This window comes from Rhea americana, unplaced genomic scaffold (genome assembly GCF_003343005.1).
Source record: "Rhea americana isolate MKP2758 unplaced genomic scaffold, rheAme1 scaffold_52, whole genome shotgun sequence".
In the NCBI taxonomy this organism is placed as follows: Eukaryota; Metazoa; Chordata; class Aves; order Rheiformes; family Rheidae; genus Rhea; species Rhea americana.
In genome coordinates, this window is record NW_028186668.1 from 4,451,652 (window position 1) to 4,474,905 (window position 23,254).

A 23,254-nucleotide genomic window follows, 5' to 3' on the forward strand; every position below is an offset into this window, starting at 1 on the left:
AAAAGTTTGGCTTTTCTATATTTCACATTTTATGATCTAAATAAAAATATCAAAAATGAATCTCTGTTTTGTGTGTATGAATGTCGTAAATCAAGAGCATGTGGACATATGTTACTTTTTACAGTACTTGGCACTTGGTTTTCTGACTGTAATACATGTTTAGAAGCTCGCTTTGTAAGGAAGGTTGCCTTGTGTGTAGCCGTATCTAAATTAATGCTTCCGTGTTAGCTCACAGTACTTGATCTCAGCAAAACTACTAATTATAATTTCTTTGAATTTAAGGAGAAGCCAGCTATTTTCAGTAATATAAAAGACTTTTTAAATGAAGTGTACAATAGCTTTGTGTCGTTCTTTTGGGTTTTAACCAGCCAGTACAGTTTAGATTGGGAGCTCCTTTATTTTAAAACTTGTTGGTAGTGGTAGCTAAGTATGATGTCGCAGTTTGAATGCTTCCTCAAATGCTAATATTTATCTTATCTCCAAGGCGTGCTTAAAAGCATGATATCCTATTTTATGGCCTGAAATACATTAGATATAGAGCTACTAAATGACTTGTCCATAATTCCCCAAGAAGTCTGAGGCAGAGTTTGGAATTGTTTAGTAYGTTATAACCTAAAACTCTTGAGTTTCTGCTTTCCATGATTCTGTCACTATGATAACCTTTTTTGTTTGTTTGTTTTTTGTTTGTTTTTGTGCGGGTTTATTTTTTCTGTTTCACTCATTTTTAAGTGCAAATTATTTAAATGGATTTAGGTAAGCAAGAAATCCAGGTGATTCTGTGTGACTGAGCTGTATTTGTTACATACAGCTCTGGCAATGTTTATTTGCATCTGAAAGTCCATGCAATTTAATGGCTGAGCTTTCTTTGGAAACTRTTGCGTAGGGCTGTGGTTGTTTTGACTGTAGCAGATCTCCGTTGCTCTACTGCAGTCATTCCCTGAGTGATAATGTTTTTTATTTGAGCTAGTCATTTCTTACTATAGTTTATGTATGCATTGTGGATAACTGCTAGGGAGTAGGTTTTGGGGTTTGTGTTTGGCTTTTTTTCAGAAAGTTATATGGCATAAATCAATTTCCATTAAAAGTCTGTCTATTAAGTGTACTTAGTTATTTTTTCAACTCATCACCATGTGAAATAATGACATCAGATTTGGTTGCCAAGACCTATTAAAAAATAAACACCTCACACCCCTGCCCAGCCAATTCRACTGGCATTGGCTGTGTACTCTGTCATCTGGCTCTTAAGGTCTGTGAGTTGAACTATAGATGAACTTCTATATTTTGATTRGGATTGATGCAGAATAATTGATTGCTGTCTTTCGATATGGACACGTTACAGTGATTTCAGTCTTAGCAGTTTCCCTGTTTAAGATTCAGTCACCTTGATCTCCTCAGCTCTTCTAGAATTTGAAGAATCAAGTCTTCGAGGCTTTTCATTTTAAGCGTTCAGCACTAGTTTAATGTGTTGCTACSTCACTGAGCTACGGACTGAGAAATACTTCATCCTCATGTAAATACATCATTCTTCTTCTTCCCAGGGAAGTGAACTATCTATCTTTTTGGCATCATCATCGGCTATTCACTCATGTCCATCTAATAACGGTCTTGAAAAGTTGCCACGGGTTGTCGCTGCTCAGTGCAGCGTAGAAGGAGGTCAGCTGCGTTGTCTCTGAAGAACTGCGTGATCCAGCCAATGGGTCACAGACTTTTAGGAGGGGATGCCGGGTTGGTGCTGGGGGGGAAGACAGCAGTTTGATTTTATTGTTCTGGGAAAACGTTGGGAAAAGCATCGTGAAGTTTTTGTCCTTTGTGGGTTTGGCAGCGTGCCAGTTTGTCTTGGTTGTTGTATGGAATTCCTTCTTTTATTTTAAAAACTCTTAACAGTGGCTATTACCTAGAGAAGTTTTTCACTGCTTTTCACACTGCCTGTTTTAATGTTCATCATCCTTTTATTTTGAGATGTTCTTTGAGGAACTGAGCCTCTGTGCAGAATTCTCTGAGCATTATACCTTTTCCCCTCATTCAAGTGAGTTTCCTGTAAATCTGCTTCTTTGAAGTTATTGCATGGATTTGTTTTCCAGCATCTCTGTGCACAGTACAAAGGTCTGCTTTTGTTGCTGCTTGTGAGGTAGTCTGCACATATTTGAGACTTATTAAAAACACACACACACACACACACACACACACAAAAGACCACCTTTTTGTAGCAGGGTTTTATAATTGGCCTAATTTGAGGAGCTCTTGCTTTCCTATACACTTCAAAACTGACTGGAAGGTTGTGGGGCTACAGAATAGAGGCAGATGGTGACATACAGCTAATAAGCAGGGGTTTGTGCTCAGCTGTCAGTCCGAAGGCCTCAAAGCTTTTGAACAGAGGATTTCCATTCTGCCTCCTGCCAGGAGTTCAAGACCTCAAAGTGAAAATCCTGTGAGATACCATCTTCAAAGTAGCAGAATTAGARGTAATTTCCCCAATGCACTTTATTTTTTAAAAAAGATTWAAAAAATACCTTTTTCAAATAGCTAACTCAGAAGAGCTTTGCACTTGTGAAATTTGACATTAACTACTGTTCACTGAAAAACACATCCAGAATCTTAATTTGGGATTGGGCGTGGGGAAGGGAGAACAGTGATTGGGAAAATTAACTGCTGGGAACACTGCAGTGGTGTCTGCTGTGTTCATAGTGACTAATGAATCTTTGMCCTCTCAGTGGCAGCAAAAGTGCACAACTGCCTGGCCTGATGAGCCCAGCAATTACTGCTGGAAGAACTGGTAGGAGACAGAAGTGAAGCACAATTCTTTGCTGCACTCAGTAACAAAAAGCAGAAACGAGCTATGCAGATGAGCTGGAAATGGTTTGATTATGATAAGTAGTATTTTACATCTTGCTTTTTAAGAAGATTTACCTGCATGTCCTTCACTTTTCATGTAGGTTTTTCCACTATTGAAAASTCATGGTTCCTTTTGAGTAAAAAATAAGAGTAATATTCGCTCCCTAACGCCTGGACTGCACTATTCATACATGTTGGAGAAACCCCATCTAAGCAACTTCCAGAAATTGAAGGTGCTGTTTTCCCAAGATACTGCTCTCCTATTTGAAAGGATTGTTTGTGTATTCCTGAATTTGAGACCCTAGCAGCTGAGATGCTAAAGTTCACTACTTGGCCATCATTTACACTACTACCAGATCTTCTTTTTTGCTAGTAGAGAAAAATAAGTTCCTTGGGCTTTTCTTCAAAGGCAGCAAGAGGGAAAGCTAAGGATAGATACGTGCTTACAAGAGAATTTGGAGAAGGGTAGCAGAATTGATGCTGATTTCTTTTTGTATGATTTATGTATCCCTGTGACTACTTCCTTGGGCTTGTTAAGAGTGAAGGACAAGGGAGTTAAATTTAGTGAAACCATTTCYGGGTACTTCATAGTTTAAGCTCCACAAAGAGGTCAATTTGACCAAGAACCCTTGGATATTCAAGTAGAAATGCAACATCTAATAACTCTGGTCTAGTCTATCCACAGTAATATCGCTGACAGATACGCACAAGCATGCTCACGACTTTGTTGATAGCAAAGAAAAAAAAAGAAAGAGATCCCTTTTTACATACTGCTTTTACAAAGCCTAAGGAAAAGATTGCTTTCAGTAAAGTTTCTTTCTGATGCACATGGCAGGTTTGGAGTTTTTCAGTTGTATTCTTCTGCATTTGCTCTTCATAAAGCACCTTGTCTTAAATTTGTGAACTCTGAAGGTCAGAGACTCTGGAGAGCTGTGTTTGTACAATGGCTTGGTAGAGGTATCTGGTCTAGTTTGAAGCTGATGCTTATGATGGCAGTATCAATAGTATACGTAAACATGAGTCACTAAATTGATTAGTGACTGAGTCTTCCATGCAGTCTGAATAAACTGGAAAAAGTATTATGTATACATTGTGAGAAGTTATTCATAAAGGATTGAAAAGTGATTAGAAAAGTATTTTTTAAATGCTAATGCATTTTTATTTTTTTAAGAGCAGTATGTTTCGGTATGTGCTTCTTTCTGTGGGTTTCTTCACACATTAGCCATTGCAACTACGGTGGTGTCATTGTAAATGGAGGAAAAATGAACATGACTGTTCTTGGTTTTGTTTCTTCATAGTACTTGTATGCAGTCACGAAGGAAGCAGCCGGAGATGTGGTGGACAGGGGGACCTCCTTTCAGGTTCTCTTGGAGTCTTAGCACACTGGGCATTTCTTGCTGGAGCAGAAAAAACAAATGGGTATGAATATTAATAAATAACTTGTTAATTCTTGTCAGTCTGTATTCCTCTATGACAACTGTTGTATATCTGCTATAGAAATTTCCAAATGAAATGGGAGTAATTAGGACTAAGGTAAACATGTACTTCTTAAAATATATGTTCTAGAGGACTCAGTGTAAATGTTCCTGTTTTAATATGATAATTTTTTTCAATAATCTAACATCTTCCAAGTTTGAGGCAGAAGAGGAATGTGAATGTGGCTCAGTTATAAGGACACTTATGGGGTGTGGATTTTCAAAATAACTGAATCTGGGTGGAAAGTATGAAGACTAAGTAAGTGGCAGTTGCCAGTAGTAATATCTCTATATTACAGAAAGCTGTCGTTTAGTTTTATTTCTGTAATTTGATGAATTATCTTGCATTGTAGCTGAAGAATACAGTAAGTTGTGTAAGCTGAGATTTGTAAATAAAATATCAAAGAGGGTAGCTATTTAAAGGGACAAGTGTCACTGCAGTTTGCTCATACATAAAGCAACCTTGCACTTGCAGCTGACTGTCAGCTCTCTTGTTAAATTATGTCAATTCCTGTCAGACTAGTTGGTCTATATAGCCCTGTAGCTTTTCTGTGAAAGTAGCTGCTTTGAAGAAAATCAGAAAGAACAGTGTCACATGCAGTCAGGAAATAACAGTCTCTATCCTAAGCAATGAGCTATAGATGTTCTCCTTAGTCTAAATGCTCCTTTTTTWAAAAAAAATCTATTGCTTCACTCTTGCTATCAATAATTTATTGTCTGTCAATCCAGAGGTTGTTCATCAAGTAAAAAGATTTTCCTGTGTAACTTATAAATATGTTAGCTCTTAATATGATTGCATRTTCCTCTAGTTTTTTTTAAGTATATGAGATCATAGATTATATGAGAAGTCAATTTGGAGTGTTTTTTTTCTTCGATGAAAACATTTGCTTTGATATTACCATTTTATTATTTGTTTCTTCCCAAGGCTTTCTTTTCATTATTTGCTCATATGGCAGTTTCTTCTTTTTCTAGWTATCTTTTCATTCCTTTGTGAATCCTTTCAATCTCAGGGGTATTTGTTTTGAGAGAAGATATCCAGGGCTGAACACAGTATTCAAGCTAAGGCATATAGCTGACTTACTGTTTTTGTTGGAGTTCTTGTTTTTCAGAGCTTCTATCCAGTTCTTTGTGCATCTGAGTTCTGTCTTGTTGCTTTGCCACTTAGTGTGGCTGTTTGCAGCAATCATCAGATCCTTGCTCCTGTTTTCATCTTTCTCTAGTTGGTTTGCTAAATTCCAGATGTAATGGTCATCTGTTGTTCCAGAATATACTAAGAATTATGTGTTGTCTTTATAGTTGCTCCCTTTCTCCTTTTAATTCAGTTCTTTCATAGACTTTCCAATTAATATTGCTGTATTCCTGAACATTTGAACTTCCTTTCTTATTTTCTTCCTTTTCTAAGTTTGCATTTTGCTCACCATAATTTGTTTGCTTTTTCTGGTGGTGGTTCTTTTTGTTTAATGATATCATTTCTTGCTGCCATTACAGGAATGAAGAGATGTGTTGTGATCTTTCAGATGCTATATGCAGGTGCATACATGCATCCATAAGAGTTACCTAATCTGTGCTTGGGTTACTGTTAGAGAGTGGTATTAGGTCCCCCAGTAAGAATGAGGGACCATTTGAACCAGACATAAACATGCTGAGAAGTTTGACATGCCCAGAATGAAAGATGAAACCAGGCTTGTTTGTGTGTCTGAAGTTGCTGCTGCCRCTAAAGGAGTAACTGCAACTTCAGACCAGATTTTTGCAGAGTTAACAAACATAGATCATGTTCTCCAAGATGTTTTGGTGCTGCTCTCCTGATTTGGGCTTCTGTGGCTTTTCCAAACAGTCCCCTCAGAACTGTCTTTACTTTGTAGGTGAAAGAAAGTGGGAGAATCTAATTGGCATCAGCACTACATTGTGCCTCCTGCAGCGTTGTTAAGGTGACCTTTCTCAAAAACCTGCAATGCTTTTCTTATCTTGTATACTTCAGGAAAGGAGAAGCTGTTTGACTTCAGTGAGTCAAGGCCTCAGCTGCTAGACTGCACTGTAGGCAGTCTGCTAGTCCTCCCACACTTGTGGCTGGCTGGGTTGTTTCAAAATGGATTTGTACAAAGGGCGATCTTAAAATAGGTTAAGATTGCTTTGGCATTCAAGGATTTTAATGGTATAGCACGTAGGATTCACTTTAGTAAATAGGCAGGATGCTAAAGTGATGGAATATGGTATGTAATAAACTAGTTATTTGGTAGCCTTAGAAATAGGTACAAAACCTTAAGTTGTCTTGAGCCCAAAAGTCCATGCACAGTTGTGACTCTGAAGAGTCACATGCAGGATTGTGACTCTAAAGATGACTTAAATGTTCACTCCTGCACCTTGATGAGTGTATGAAGTTGCTGGTTTTGAGGAGAAAGAAGCTGCCCTGCTAACACCTAAGCTTAAATAACCACATTCTGCATTGCCTGTGCTTTATATAGTAATCCTTTAAAAAACTGGTACTTTGCACAGAGATCAGGAGGTCTGTAGTGACTTTTGGCCAACTGTAATCCAGCCTGGACTGAGCCTTGTGTGGTTTGTAAGCAGTCAGCAGCCAAAGCCCACAGCTGGCAACTTATTTATTCTGCGGTTGTTTGACTTTGCTCTGGTGCCATAAGGGCAGCAGAAACAGCTCCTCCAGCTTGAGCTGTGAGAAGGTGCATTGCAGGAGGCAGCTCAGTGCTGCCATCACTGGCAGCTCTTAAATGTGTTGCAGGGCAGCCTTAATTTCTGCTGTTGTCTGCACCCCTTTGAAGCTGATCTAATGAAATACAATGACCCTTAGTGCAGTCACTGAGGTATTTATGCATCTTCTTGTTGACCATCTAAGGGGCCAACCTGGTGGTGCCTGAGCCCAGTGCCATCTCTGAGAGCAGGCCCCCTCTGTTGCCTGTGTTGACAGGGAATTAAGAAGTTAAAGCAGAAGGCAACAGAGAAAGAAAAGTGTATTTCTTGTAGGCCACCTTAGATGAGGGATCACTGTCTGAGCCACTCCATTTTTAAGCACTCTTATACCAGTGCAAGTGCAAAAGGGATTCAGGCTCATCACAAARAAGCTCCCAGGCTCTTTGTGGGGAAGAAGGATGCGTGCCGGACCTCAGAGCACCGTAGTAGAGACTCATTTTTGCATGAGGYGAAAGATAGCTTGAAGCTACACATTGGTCACCCTGTCCTGCCTCAGAGCAGTGCCCGTAGCCCTATGTGAAATTGCCTATTGTCTGCAATTGTGCCATATAAAACTATGCTGTTACTCGATAAGAGGGAAGGAAAGGGAGTTAAGACTGCTAGGTGAGACTTTAGTATCCCCCTGAAGGAAAGGAAGAGATTTTACATAGGTAAAACTAGACATGGAACACCTGTTTACCCGTTTTTAACAAGTATATTTTTYTTTTGCACCTTTCAGCTGTGCTATTGTTTCTCATTCAGTCATGTGCTATGCTGTGGGAAGGGAAGTATTTTTTAGAAAAAAAAAATCAGCTGAAGATGCTCTGCAATACAAGAATCTTACTTAAAGACCTTCCCTACAATGCTGACAAACACGTATGGGTCCTAAGATCATGTCCACCATGGCAACAAAAGTAGAGGGATTGAAGAATCTCAGAAGTATAGTAGCCAACTTTGTGCGTGCAAGTGGTATCAATGCTGAATTACATGCCACTATATCATGTATTTCAGTTGAACTGAGTTCACCTGCAGCTCTCTTATTATTAGCYTTAGGAATAGCACGGGACTCTGCTTTAGAAAAATATGTTCAAATTTTGTTTATAATTATTTATTTTTCCCTTCTAGTCAAAATCCGTTTCTAGTGGCTGCATTTGGAGCTTGCTCTCTTACAAGGCAATGTAACAACCAAGCCTTTCAAAAATTTGGACGTTCAATGACTGCCTCTGATATGGTTTCAGAAGTTGGAACAGCTTTTAACAAACTTTTTGAAACCTGAAGCCAAAGCAGCAGACACGAAGAAAAGGAAGAACAATGACTGCAAGAATAATTACATTTACAGTAGAATTTACATAAGTAATGCACCCTTTCAAGTGCTGTAGCAGCATTGGTATGCTAGGTAGATTTTTTTTTTATTTTTAAGAATAGAAAAATATGATTAATGTAGATATTTTTTAAGAGTTTGGAATACAAAAATGTTTTGGCTGAAATAAGCTGTAGTTGCAGATCTGTTCTAATATAATAAAACTAAACTGAAAGTATTCCTTTGTTCTTTTTCATAGTTATTGAGCAATAACTAAAGTGTGAACTGCAAAAAATGCACTTGATATTTAGATGAAAGTAAAACTTCCACCAGCTCAGTTCAATTTCTTTGCTCACACCAAGGTTGCATTGATTCCATTCTTAGACTATGTCTAGAATTAGCTATTGCACTTCATTTTTCATCATGCTAATATAGTCAATTAAAAAAAAAGCCTCTTTAGAAAGGGAATGCATGAGAATTGCTTTAGATTTTGAATATAATTAGTTGCCTTTGTCCATTCCCAGTCCCAGAGGCAGCATTCATTTTGACAATACATCCCCCCCTGCAATATGGATTGACTTTTTTTTTTTGAAAAAAAATCCCCACTGCAGAATAAGGATGTACTATAGGTATATTAGCATTAAACAATAATTGTTCTTATCTGAGAAAGTTTTACTTTATATTTTTTCAGCTGCTCTCAACTCATTTAGAACTGAATATGATAAACTCTGTGAAATTATCTTTTGCAAAAGTTGGTACTAGGTATGCTGAGAAACTTAGTGCTGCTATAGTGCAAATTGCCTGCTGAACTAGAGCTCTGAGACCATCGGTGCACATGTGTATATGTGGCTCTTTGTCAACCAGCAGAAAAAATTAATTGTACAAACAAAAGCAGACAGCCACACCTATTTATTTGTACAGTCTTGGTGTACATAGGCAATCATATACTGCAAGCTGAAGGTAGGACTAGAAAAACAGTGGAAGGGGGCTTGAGCTCTTGAGTTTCAGCAACTGAGTTTATAGGCTTTTTGCTCTCATCAATATCAGCACAGAGACAGCACTTATTTCTAATGTAATGGCCATATCTGGCTCATTGGCAGAGCTGATGACTGTTGCAAAGAGAAAGTTCAGTGGGATTTTTTGCACATCATCATTTCTTAAAATTTTTTGGCAATTCAGTCTAAGATTATAGGGATTGAACCAATATGGAGAGAGGGGCACATTCATTCAAAGTACGTTTACAAAAAACATCAATAAGGTTAGAAAGTGGATTAGTACAGRAACAGGCTAGTTATTAAAATAATGTTATGTATTCATTTCAAACGCTCTTTCAGTGATCTAATACTAGATTGGAATATGGTGTYATGCATACTGGTCAGATTGTGTTTTCACACCTTGCAATAGCTTGTCACAAAAAACACCTGAAATTATAAARGCTGCTCTGAATATTTCCCTCCTGCCCTTGTAATTAATACTTCTGGATGCACTGTGACTACTACCTCACCCCCAATACATTTTTGTTTTTCTTTTAAAACCAGCTACCTATTTTTAAAATAGGTTTTTAAATATTTGCTCATTTTGATCTATGAGGGTTCACAAACTTTTTAGATTTGAGCAACTGTCTACTCATAAGAGCTGGATTTTCAGTGTTTAATTTAAGCAGTTTTGTAAACTGTCTAACATCCTTGGGGAAGATACGCTACTGTTGTTTCTGCCACTGAAACTCTTTGAGAAGCCTGAATCCTTCTAAATAAAATTATAAAGTTAAAACTGATTTTAAAACCGCTACTGCATTTCTTTATAAAAATGAACATTTTGGTATTTGGAACATCAATGGTTTTATTTCAAAATTGCATTTGTAGGCAAAGCCAAATCAATTAACTGCAATCAGTACAGATTTCAATCTGTGGTGTTGGTTTTAAATCTACCTAAAAGTTGTAACTTTGTTATTCACCAATGTAAACAAACTGTTACAATTTAATTTTACAACATTCTGGAAATGTAGCAWTTTCTTTCCATAGGAAATAAAAATATAGCAAATAAACTGTGGTGCATACTGTGTTTGGTGTGTTACTGGTTTAATTATATTTCACCAAACTCTGTCTGGTGGTRTAATTGTATTTCCCACAAAGGCTGACCTGACAGCTGGAAGGAAAATGTTTGTCATTCATTCTAGTTTATTATTGGTGCATAGAATACAGCCAATAAATTTAAAATAGGAACAGTAAAAATAAGCATCTACCTAAGTGTTCATAATGAAGAGTTCCTCTGCCTTCTATTGAAGTAGTGGTAACCACAAAGCTAGCAGAACCACAACTACAGATTTTATTCTCAACCATATAAAAGAAAGCTTTTATTCTTCTGAACAGATTACTTGTGGGAACTATATTTTCAAAATGATTTCTTATATATGAGCCCATGTTCTTTTCCCCATCTTTTTACAAATTGATTTGAACATTAAAGTATTTGTACCAGTAGAGGAGTCCATACCACACAGAAATTCAGCCAATAGCATGTAGCTATATAGAAGGCAATAGCCTTCTAACATAGAAGGCTCATTCTCTGCATCTCCCTGCATCCACACCAGCCAGTTAATCTTTTAAAGGAAAAAAGACAAAAAAGTCTAAGCAACTTGCTTAAAAATCCATGCAGGCAAAAGCATGCCTTAATGCACAATGTGTAAGAGCCRTTTTATTTGCAATACTGATGCTTAACACTGATCCAAACTGATGACCTTCCCTTGTCCTTGGTCCTTTGTCTAGTCTTGGACAAGTACATTACAGTTGATTTCATTCACCTCTGAAATAGATGCAGATTACTTTACAGAGGAATTAATAACCAAACAGGTTATACACTAAACATACTAAATATTATTTTCCAGTTCTGATGGCTTGATCCTAAACATGCTGTGCTTTCAGCGTTAGGGAAATCTCAATGTACTTTGTGCAAAAGCAAACTGTAAGACTTAAGGTAGATGGTTAGCATCTCAATATGGTTAAAAATTTCAGAGTAAACACTGCACCACAAAAATATTTCAAGTCTCAAAGAGAGATCTCCTCCTATGCCTGAGAAAATATAATTAAGTTATTAATAAAATAAATTATAATTGAACTAGTGTTCTCACCTGCAGAGGTGGGTGTAAGTTTCTGCCTCTGTGTTTTAGTTCTCACGGCCAGCTCAGCAAAACTGTGTGCAAATGCAGACCAGGTAGCAATCGAGCCTGGGGCATTTTCTGCATTGGAATATACTGAAGCATGTGTTAGACAACACCGATGCTCCACTGCTTCTGATGCTCCACTGCTTCTGAACTGCAGTGTATTTTGGATGCTTGCAGAGCCTCCACCTCACGCACGCCAACTGAGAGTCGAAGTAACAGCTAAGTTCTTATATCTACTGAATAACAGCATAGCATTTTTGTTCAGAATACGTTGTATGTCTGTTAGCCATTCTGTTCTGAAGGTTTTATTTGGAAATTATTAATATTTACAACTGTTCCAAAAGCAATTGCAATCAAAAAAAGTCCAGTAATGAAGGATCAGCTTTTTTTCTCATTCTTCTGCTCTGCTTGCTCTCCTTCCACAATTTCCCAGGTTGAAACAGCAGTTCTGTCCTGTAAGAATAAATAAGTGGGTTAATCCTAGCAGTTGAGATTATGCAGGTACCTGTATCTGGTTAAATCCCGTTCAGTATGTCCTGCAACATACCAGATAGATAWAAATAAGTGTGGAGCATTTTTGTCTTTAAATATATGTGAAAGACAGTTTTCAAGTAAGCTTCATATAGCAAAGCTATTAATCAAGTTAGTTAGGCAAAAAAAACACAACCAAAAAACGGTAATGATACCACTTCACAGAACACCTTCACTCCTAATACTCATGATTCTCCCCAAGCAGTTCAGAAGGAAAAAAAACACTACAAGAACAAATGTAAATGCTTTCGTACAGCATGCTGCAGCAGGCGTATGATGTCTCAGATGAGTAACTTCTGAAACTCACAAAGTCAGTGAATTTTCATGTTAAATCTTCTATTGTATATGGAAAAACATCTCTCTTCTAGGGCCAGTACATGAGAATAAATTACCTAACACATTTGGTCTCACTGAGTTTTAAGAATGATAGTAGTCTGTTGCTGTATCTGTAAGGGACTACTGTCACAGTTTTGACAGAATATACAGTCAAACTGGTCATTTCTAATTATTACAATCTAGCTGTTTGATTTTTTTTTCCATTTTCAACAATTGAATATTAAAACAAATATTTAACATGCTAAAATGTTAAATGAGCTCTAAGTTACAAAAGTGACTGAAGTAGAATGCACAATTAAAGTGAMAACTTTTGATACTTAAGTATCTTACTACTCCATTTTTCTCTTAACAGCACAGATTATCTTACATAAGTTTGCATTTAATACACAGTTATAATCACATGAAAAGATTGATGGATAGTTTGTTCAGTTTGCTGCAAGTTTTGTAACTTCAGACAAACACATCAGCATCTACACTCAGCAGCAGCAAAGGAGAAACCAGTGTAACAAATAATAAAGTTATAAACTGAAGGAGAAAGCCTCTCTTTGAAGCTGATTTTTAACTGAATTAACCTAGAAGCATTCTCTAGTTTGCCACCTACACTTTAGAGTAGCCAACTCTTTCCCACTAGTCCAAATCCATCAGGCTTTTAATGGAAATGAGGCTCTTCTATTGGTCTCCCTCCCTCCTATCCATTAACTGTAGAACATGCTGGTTGATTTCAACCACATTTGATAAAGGGATATCAAGTAACTCCAACAGAAGAARAAAGCATATAGAATGCGGAAGAGGGGACAGRCTACTTGGGAGGATTATAGGAATGCTGTCAGAGTAKGTAGAGATGCAATGAGGAAGGCTAAGGCTCATTTGGAATTAAATCTGGCAAGGGATGTCAAGGACAAGAAGRGCTTCTTCAAATACATCAGTAGCAAGAGGAAGACTAGAGAAAATGYRGGCCCGCTACTGAATGGGGCARGGGCCCTGGTRRCAAGGGATACAGAGAAGGCAGAATTACTGAATGCCTTCTTTGCTTCAGTCTTCACTGCTAAGGGCAGCCCTCAAGAATCCCAGAGCCTGGATGCAAGAGAGAAAGACTGGARAAAGGAGRACTTTCYTTTGGTTGAGGARGATAGGATTAGAGATCTTCTGGGCAAGCTAGACATCCACAGATCCATGGGCCCTGATGGGATGCACCCACGGGTACTGAGGCAGCTGGCAGATGTTGCCAGGTCGCTCTCCATCATCTTTGAAAAGTCCTGGAGAACTGGAGAGATGCCTGAGGACTGGAAGAAAGCCAATGTCACTGCAGTCTTCAAGAAGGGYARGAAGGAGGACCCAGGCAACTATAGGCTGGTCAGCCTCAGCTCCATCCCTGGAAAGGTGATGGAACAGCTCATTCTGGATGTCATCTCCAGACATATGGAGGATAAGAAGGTGATCAGGAGTAGCCAGCAGGGATTCACCACGGGGAAAAATCATGCTTAACTAATCTGATGCTTAACAAAGCCTTCTCTGACGRAACGACTGGCTGGGTAGATGGGGGAAGGGCAGTGGACGTTGTGTACCTTGACTTCAGCAAGGCTTYTGTCACTGTCTSMCAKAACATCCTCCTAGAGARGCTCAGRAAGCGTGGGTTAGATGAGTGGACTGTGAGGTGGATTGAGAACTGGCTGAAAGGCAGAGCTCAGAGAGTTGTCACCAGTGGCATGGAGTCTAGTTGGAGGCCTGTGGCTAGTGGCGTCCCCCAGGGCTCAGGACTGGGTCCCATCCTGTTCAACTTACTCATCAATGACCTGGATGAAGGGACAGAGTGCCTCCTCAGCAAGTTTGCTGAGGATACCAAGCCTGGAGGAGTGGCTGACACACCAGAGGGCTGTACTGCCATTCAGAGAGACCTGGACAGGCTGGAGAGCTGGGTGGAGAGGAACCTCCTGAGGTTCAACAAGGGCAAGTGCAGGGTCCTGCACCTAGGGAGAAAAAACCCAAGACACCACTACAGGCTAGGGGCTGACCTTCTGGAGAGCAGCTCTGCAGAGAAAGACCTGGGAGTGCTGGTGGATGACAGRTTGACCATGAGCCAGCAATGTGCCCTTGTGGCCAAGAAGGCCAGTGGTCTCCTGGGGTGCCTTAGGAAGAGTGTTGCCAACAGGTCGAGGGAGGTGATCCTGCCCCTCTACTCAGCCCTGGGGAGGTGTCATCTGGAGTACTGTGTCTAGTTCTGGGCTCCCCAGTGCAAGAGAGACACGGAGCTACTGGAGAGAGTCCAGCGTAGGGCTACAAAGATGATCAGAGGGCTGGAGCACCTGCCCTGTGAGGAACGGCTGCGAGAGCTGGGCCTCTTCAGCCTGGGGAGGAGAAGACTGAGGGGGGATCTTATCAATGTGTACAAGTACCTGAAGGGAGGGTGTCAAGGGGACGGGGACAAACTCTTTTCAGTTGTCCCATGCAACAGCACAAGAGGCAATGAGCAGAAATTGAAGCACAGGAAGTTCCGCCTGAGCGTGAGCGGGAATTTCTTCCCTGTGAGAGTGACAGAGCACTGGCACAGGTTGCCCAGAGAGGTTGTAGAGTCTCCTTCTCTGGAGATCTTCAAAGCCCGCCTGGATGCAACYCTGTCTAACATGCTGTAGGTGACCCTGCTGAGCAGGGGGGGTTGGACTAGATGATCTCCAGAGGTCCCTTCCAACCTTACTGATTCTGTGAAGTTAACAGATCCCTTAGAGCATGTATCATGGCATTCATAAAAGTTTCATGAAAATCAGTGGCTGGGTAGGAAAAAAAAGCAATTCAAATTACTTCCTCAGCTGCTTACTAGGCAAATAAAACCCAGCCACTGTGTTGCCATCACATAGTTGGCAGTAGCCAAAACAAACCAGTCAATCAGCCCAGACAAACAGATGGAGGACACAGGAGGCCAGAGGATGGTTGGGAAGCTTTAGGACAGAGCAAGRAAGTACAGGTACTCTCAGGAGAGCAGGCTGAGGATGAGATCCAGAGGTGCAGTACTTTAGGAAACCTGGCTTTGCTCTGGGGTTCTTAATTTCGAGAGTGACAAAAAGAACTTCATGTGCTTTGCCTGCCCAGTCTTCTCCAGCAGTGTCTTTCCAACAGTGCTACATCTTTCAACASAGTTTCTCATCCTTGCTTCAGAAATAGGACACAAACATAGTGGAACCGAGGCCATGCAATGAAAGGACAGCTTTAAGACTGCCAGTATTAATTGTTGCGGTGGTAACAAACAGAAATTATGTATTTTACTTGTATTACTTCATAAAGACTGTGTGCTGTCATATCTTGCATGTCCACACTACAGCAATGCAACTCTGGTGTTCTGCTTGAATTCAAGAGTGAGACAAAGGAATTAAATGCCYACAAGATAGGTACTGCCATATTTAATCATTTAGAAGGGAGCTCTAAGTACTGAAACAGAGGATGCTGGATTTCTACTATAGTTCACAGGAAAAATTAGGGTCACTGGAAGGCCAGAGACTTTCACTTGTTAGGTGGCAGCAGCAAGGAAAGCAGTTCTGCTTTGGAYCTACACTGTGTGTGCATGCATGTGTGTATGTGTGCACATGCACACACACGCACGYGTATGCCTGGTCTTCAGGAGTAGACTCCTGGGACAAGCAGGAGATAGGTTATGYTGAGCTCTAGGCTACTAAACAAACTGAAATATTAGCTAAACTGAAATACTGAAAAAAAATTAAATAAATTGAAGGGCCTGAATCCTGGTTAAGGCCAATTTCYAGCAGGTTATTAAATGGCTGTAGATCATCTACAAAACAAAACAAAGCAAAGAAATCCTCAAGAGGCAGGGGACTGCAGCTGTTTTGCCACACAGATCAGAAGGGCTTCTTTTTCTCGAAGATTTTGTTTCAGTGAAGTTCTGTTTGGATTTGGGAATCTTCCCAGCAGATAAGTGATGCTGAGGATTGAGTTATRTACAGACATGTTATGGAAGCAGTTGTTCTAACTTCCCAGTCTTGCTTTGCTTTCACAGCTGTAGCTCACCACCAGCATGCTTCAGCYCCTTACCTCTTTTAATATCAGCACATTCGCCTTTATGTGAAATCATGAAACATCTGACCACATTTCACATTCACTTTTAATAGATGTGTTGAGAAATGGCAGCTCTCACATTTAGCAATTAAAGGAGATGCATGGATGTATGCTGTCACTCCTTGATGGAATTGTGCTTTTCATACTCCCGTTCGTAAACTGATGCAAAGTGACTATGCACAGCTCAAGTCAAGAGCAAGTAAAAAAGAAAAAAAAAAAAAAAAGAAAAAAAAAAGAACAGCATAAACTGAAGAGGGAGTAGAGGATTACTCTAAGCATAAGGAGCAACACTGAATCAACAAAGGCTGAAGGTGAGAAGGGCAGCAAAGCAAGAGGAATTGGAAGAAGCAGGGCCCATTGAAGAAGATAATGCAGCATCTTGAAACCAGGAGGAGACAGTGAACCAATGAAGGGATTTCTCTTGAGGGTAAGACATGGTTGGGACAATGAAAGAAGAAAAATAACAGTGGCATTAGTAATGGACTAAAAGTAGAAAGCAGAGTAGAAAGCGGATTCACACAGGAATCAAGCAAAGCAATTAGGAATGAATCTATCAAAGAAAGAGGCTTTCTTGCGAGGATTTTGCTTTTTGGAGGGTGAATATGGGGAAGAGGTGATATTTTTATAACCTATCTGTTTACTTTTCAGTTCCACTGCAATCTTTTCAAAACCTCACACATTACTGCTAGCCTTTCTTCTGGATTAAACTCAGGCTACTTAAGGATTTCTGAACATGATGGGATTTTCAGTGGCTACGTAATACTGCCTTAGTAATTGCAAAAGTAGGTATAGCTTGCATGGAGACATGTGGTTGAAGGGTAGTAGAAGAGAAGGCTAGCAGTACAATCAGGCAAGAGCTTAATTACTGCCTCCTGTTATTGCAGTCATATAGGGAGCAGGACACAATACTAAAAGCTGCTGACAAAGGGTACGGAGGGCAAAATTAAATCCTTAGGAAAAAAAAAATAYTGACAGTCACACAAAGACAGTAACTATCTTGTACCTTTATATGGATTCCAAAAGCTGCAAGGTCTTGACGCAGATGGTCACAAGCCTCCAGGAGGGGTTTTCTCTCCTGCATTAATTGCTGTCTCTTTTCTTTCTGTTCTTGTTTTGATCCTTTTGATCCCACGGTACCTTCCATTTGCATAGTTTCTGTTGCTTCAGGCAGAGCAAGAGCATAATTACGCACCTTCGTACGGAAGCTTACAAGCTCATCAATCACATTAGAGAGCATAGCTGAATTTCCTCCTTCCAGAGCAACCTATAAATCAAATAYGCTGTTTTAAAAACATCTGAAAGTAAGTTAAAAAAAAAATCACAGTTTTGTAGCACATACCAAGGCCTTCTTACCTCTCTTGGTTGTGCATCTTCAATTATACTGATATAATTAGAACATCACACTCCCTACTAACGCTGGACAGAAGTTACAGTACAGTATGACCATGCACGTTCAAAGTAGTTCAGCATATTCTTATATAGGAAAGAGTCTATCTCAGAGCAAAGGGTACCCATGCCAATATAACATGCTGCATAATTCAGCTGTGGAACTCATTGCCACAGGAAATCCCTGGATGCCAGAAGCATGCATAAATTTAAAAAGGGATTAGACAAATTAATGGAAGAAAAGCCTGCTAACAGCTGTCAGACAGGAATGAAAACGCAGGTTCCAGCTCAGAGCCCCTAGGCTGTAAATTTCTGCAGAGCTGAAGAGCATACCAGTCTCATGTYCTGTTTTTGAACTCCACACCCTCCTCAAGAAATGCAAACAAGGAAGACTATTAAGTACTTTTGCTTTAAATCCCTAGACTAACCTTTCCTCTTCACACCTGGAAACTCTGTGGAAAAACCACCCTAAATATGCAGAACTTTATCTGATCCTCCTCAAGTTTCAGCCAGCCAGCAAAACTGGACCAACTAAGAACCAGTCACTGTGCAGACTGCATGTTTGTCAGTTGTTAGTTGGCCCTCTCCCCTCTCGAGCAGCCTCAGAGTTACCTCTGCCCTACTGCGTCTTGACAGAMGTCTAGAATGTAAACACTGTGGGAAGCAAATTGCCTCTCTATTCCTAGGCTCCCATGCTGATGGCTGCTAGGATGAGCAGCTCAGGTGCTACCAGAAGAGAAACGCTTGGCTCTGACACAGCGAGGTTCAGGGGCTCACTCTCAATAGGGAAGACACTCCTATTTCTCATTAGAGGCAAACTCCTAAAGCAGGAGGAAAAGGACAAACCCACAACAATCAAGAAAGCACGGCCACAGGATTTTATGTCTAAGAGACGAGAGGGGGAGCAGACAATGCAGCAGTGAAAYGTAAAGCACACCGATGCTGGAGGGTAAAATAGCTGGCAGTGACACCTGCCTYGGAGCAGAAGAGCAGCAGAGTAACTAAAGCCAGAGGGACTGGGTCTAGTCACAGAGCAGCAGGCTGGAATTGAAAGGAAGGAGTTTCAAAGGTCACTGACTGAGGCAAACAAGTAAAAAGAGGAGGAGGTGAGGGGGACCATATAAGGGCTAGAGTTTGAGACGCTCCATGGTCTGAACAATCATAAAAGGTTGCAAACATACTAAAGAAGTTTATGAGATTGAAGAAGGTAATAAATGCAAGTGCCTGAAACGTTCCACTGTAACCTGGGACAGAAGAGCATGCTAAATACACTGATGCAGAAGCAAAGGTGAATGATGAGAGGAAATAAGCGACATGTCTCTACCGAAACCACAGCCAGCGTTCAAACCAGGCCCCTCCTCAGGAGACAGGGATGAGAACCTCCAAAAGGAGGGACAGCATTAGAACACGAACTGACACGATTTCTGTGTAAAACATTGGCTCTGAGAGTCCGTACAATCAGTAATTTCTTCTGTAGTACCAACAAATCCAGCATGCTTTGTATGGAAACTTGGTCCTTGCCTATCCCAAATACAATCAGCTGTTTGATCTCTTCTTTACCTCAAATACCCATCTTTTCAGCACAGCTAAAAATCTTTTTGCTCACTAACTCTGACCAGTCATGATGGTTTCCACTCATCAGCTAGACTCCCCAGCAATAACTAGCAAGACTGCCTAAGAGACAGATGTTTACCTAGCCTTATATCCTGTTAGTTAGAAATTTAAGATAGATTTGTCTCATCTACCTGTGGTTGTCTGGGCTCCCTCTCTAGCCAATGGAGAAAGACAGAAGGATCTTTATACAGTCATCAGACTGAGAGGAACTGTCCTTTAGAGGAACCTGTCTCTCTACATTAGACTATAAGGCTAATTACTTCAGATGAATCCCAWCCTAAAATAGAGAGGGCCCAATCAGAGACAGCCCAAATACTGTCTCCGAGTAGCTGCTGTATTAAGTTGCTAGCACAGAAGTGGCCAGGTCAGTACTCTTCCAGACAAATAGTGCACTTGGCAGATTTGGACAGTTTAGGGRTCATCCACGATAAGCTGTGTGTTATGTGGCTACCTTGTTTTGGAGATCGAAAAAGTGTTAGCTGCCAGGCTGTGAGTTGAGGTGTCCTAGCTGGTCTCAAGGTCAGAGAACAGACTCTGGCCCATTTTATTTACTAGCCTGTGGTAGCCCAAGGACCTTGTAAAAAAGAGACATCAGAAAGCTCTATGTTGAAAATTAAAAAGAGAGAGACAGAAAAATCTGATACACTGTTCCTCCCAAGTCTGCCTCACACCCACACCTTCTGCTGACTCTGATGCCCTGGAAAAACTACCACAGCACACAAAAAAGAAAAGTATTCAGGCACTTATTTCAGCAGTGTACAGACAGCCCAGAACTCAGAGGAATGACTTCTACATCCAATTTACACATAAATAGAAGCGTTCAGTATGTCACAGAAAACTAAACATGACAAATGCATGGGTTGTAAGGAGTAACAAATAGGCAAATCATATGCAACAGCTGTTTTGAAAGAAATTTTAAAAAAATTTACAGAAGTAAAGGGAATACATGCATTTATTACCATACAGTGTCTGATTTTCACAGGATAAATAAATAGTTATGTTCTTTTTTTTTTTTTTTTTTATTATTCTCTTCCCCCCTCCCTAGCCAATAATTTCCGGTGGAACAGTTTTTCCTAAATAAAGTTTTCAACCTCCATTCAGCTCCAGAGTAATGAACCTACAGAAGACAAGCACAGAACAGCTTGCTAGTTCTAGCTAGCTCCAACATCTTTCCTCACTTAAACTGCCTCTCTTTCACATACTGTTAGGATGTTGCCTTTGTATTTATCATTTGGTTCATACAATACTCATTTTTGTCCCACCTTTTCAACACTGACATTGAATGCCAGGTTGGCGACCAACCTGGGTGCAACGCCCTGCCGGAAAAAGCCCTGCCTTTCCCTGCAGCCTGGTCCCCTGCAATCCCTCTTCCCCACAGTCCAGGCCATGYGCCTTCAGATCTCCCCTCCCTGCTCAGAGGCTCCCAGCTGCTGCCAGCCCTTTAACTGCCACCGTCCCTTCAACCACGTGTCCAGCATCATGCTTTAATTGCCTCCTCCAAGGCCTACAACACACCACTGCCCTTCCTATTGCCTTCATGCTCCAAGACATTTTGTTCCAGGCCCCACAGCCCAGAAGAGCATGCAGCACTCTGTGCTCCGCTTTGTTCCCCTCACCCTGTATTGRCTCAAAGCAGAGCAGCCCCTTTCCCAGCACCCTGGTTTTCTGCAGAGGAACAGAACCCTACCGCCAGCTGCACAGTTCAGAAGTACCTGTCAAAGTCAGCCTGGACACAACCATGTGAAAAAAAAAAAAGGCAGCAGGGGAAAACCAGATAACTAGTAGTACCAACTTAAAAGGCCTTCACTAACAACTTTTTCTTGCTTCATTCCTCAAACTTTCATTTGCAGAATATGACTGCTGCAGCAAGTCTCAGAGGAGTATATAAAAGAAATGAGCCCACATTTTGCCTTGTTCTGTTCTAACTGCTCAAATGCTATGATGTCTTAGGAGAGCAGGAACTGCAAGTGATGCAGAAAGATTTACTAAATTCATAAATAACTCTCTCATATCTGACACTTTCAAAAAGTGTTCCATAAAAAATAATGCTGGCACTGTTACTACACCATAGCACATACAGAATAAATGCTTTGTACCTGTTTTTCTCCAAAGGACATTCCAAGGGCGTTAAAAAAGCCCTCTATATAGGAAATCATGCTTCCATACACAACAGAGCTTCTAGGAGATCCAGTTTCCTGTTTAAAAAAAAAAAAAAAAATCAGAAGAGATTGTTCAGTTAAAATATATTGCGAAACTCAGCAGCTATCTATAGGCTAGTCCACAAGGGAAAACTATTGCCAATTACAGAGACCTACTTCTACCAGTAAAACCTGCCCAGGTGGGAACTTTTACACAGATATAAAAGCACGTTTCAGTGATTCCCCTTACAACACACAGGAAGATTGAAGTAAATGGGGCAGAGGAAGAGCTTATTATCAGTATGCACAGCAAGGAGAAAAGATGCATGGAACTACAACACATTACAGGTCCACAGTAAATTAGACCTAAAAATAACACTCTTGTGTATGAAAGGGCTGTGTGTATGGAAACAAAATAAAGGAACAAAATCACAGCTTTAAGGACGACCATATAATAAACAGAAAAAAAAGATAAAACCCAAAACTTCTGAGTGTCTTATTTAAATACTGTAAACTCTGCACTGAGTTAGTTTATGCTGTTTGGCCATGTCCTGCCAGCACCAGCCATCAGCAGTAGCTGAACACGTTTTTAAGATCACATATGCTTATTTCTTTCCTCTAAATTTATTCCTCTTGAAAAAAAAAAAGATTAAATGACAGATTCTGGGAAGAGATTTAAGGGCCTGATGTCTGGGGGGGCGGCCGGGATGAGGGGAAATAATGACACATGCACAACCAAACTAGGAGCTGGTACTGGATTTTATCTGATATCTCTGTTAGGGCTTGGGATAAGCCACAGACATTTGCAAAGCATTTGCAAAGGACCTGAACTGGAAGGAACTGAAGTGAACTGCTGAGGAAAAGAAACAGGAATGTACAAATTAAGACAAGAATTATGGGAAGATTAAGAAGAAGAATGTATTGTGCTTACATGAATTTACTCAAACAGTTCTTGAAGAGAAAAGAAGTACATGGACATTCAGTAATAAACAAAATTTAAAAAGCTGGATTGCACTCAAAAAACTATTACAGCCAGGAAAGATCCAACTCTGAGTCAATTGTTTTTCAGATACTCCAACCAATTCTTAATAAAAAGATTGACAGAGTGTATTCAAAGAAAATGAGTAAAAATAATTAGCAAAATAAAAATATCTTCATTTAAAGAGTGGTGATGGTGTTATATAGTTCCCTACTGCAAACCAATTTGACTCCGGGATTTGCTCAGAGAAACATTTTTAAAAAATATACACACACACACACATATATATATATATACACACACATACACACACACACACACACATACACACACACATATATATATACATATATATATACATATATATATATGGAAAGCTGCTCCTTAGGCTTGAGATAATATAAAACTAGCGCTAAAACATGGCCAGTAGAAGGTAGGATTTTTAAGCTAATCAGTAAATTCTATCTTAAAATCAGTTATTACTGTACACTCAGTGTTTCTTTTCCAGCACAAAAATGGTGGACATCATGAAACCAGTAATTAAGGAGCACAACAACAAGGCTAAGCAATCTACCCTGAGCAAAAAAAGGCAAAAACAGAATTAGAAGTTCTTCAGACTGTGTTTATTGCTCAGATCTTGTCGTGACCAGATGCTTCTTTTGTGTCAGCATCAAGAGACCTTAATAGGGCCTCAATTTACCACAAGTTATCTGAAGATGAGGACTCATGCAGGCATGCTGAGGCCACTGTTRTAACTGA

At 40.0% G+C, this 23,254-nt stretch overlaps 2 protein-coding genes across 3 annotated transcripts in view; one reads left to right on the forward strand and one right to left on the reverse strand.

Moving 5' to 3' along the window:
• NAXD (NAD(P)HX dehydratase) overlaps positions 1-10,353 on the forward strand; it is a 49,826-nt gene extending 39,473 nt beyond the window's left edge. Inside the window, exons 10-11 of one of the 2 annotated variants that reach the window (XM_085318136.1) lie at positions 4,131-4,251; positions 8,118-10,353. In XM_085318136.1, the coding sequence (XP_085174262.1) occupies positions 4,131-4,251; positions 8,118-8,268 (272 nt within the window). In that variant the 3' untranslated portion in view covers positions 8,269-10,353. Of the gene's footprint in view, positions 1-4,130; positions 4,252-8,117 lie in introns of those variants that run through there. The other variant, XR_014897437.1, reaches the window with a different exon arrangement.
• The window catches only part of CARS2 (cysteinyl-tRNA synthetase 2, mitochondrial), a 49,831-nt gene continuing 30,543 nt past the window's right edge, over positions 3,967-23,254 (reverse strand). The window contains exons 12-15 of the mRNA XM_085318137.1: positions 21,475-21,573; positions 17,382-17,642; positions 11,417-11,902; positions 3,967-4,229 (exon numbers count right to left, since the gene is read on the reverse strand). Of these exons, the coding sequence (XP_085174263.1) occupies positions 11,828-11,902; positions 17,382-17,642; positions 21,475-21,573 (435 nt within the window). The 3' untranslated portion in view covers positions 3,967-4,229; positions 11,417-11,827. The remainder of the gene's footprint in view (positions 4,230-11,416; positions 11,903-17,381; positions 17,643-21,474; positions 21,574-23,254) is intronic.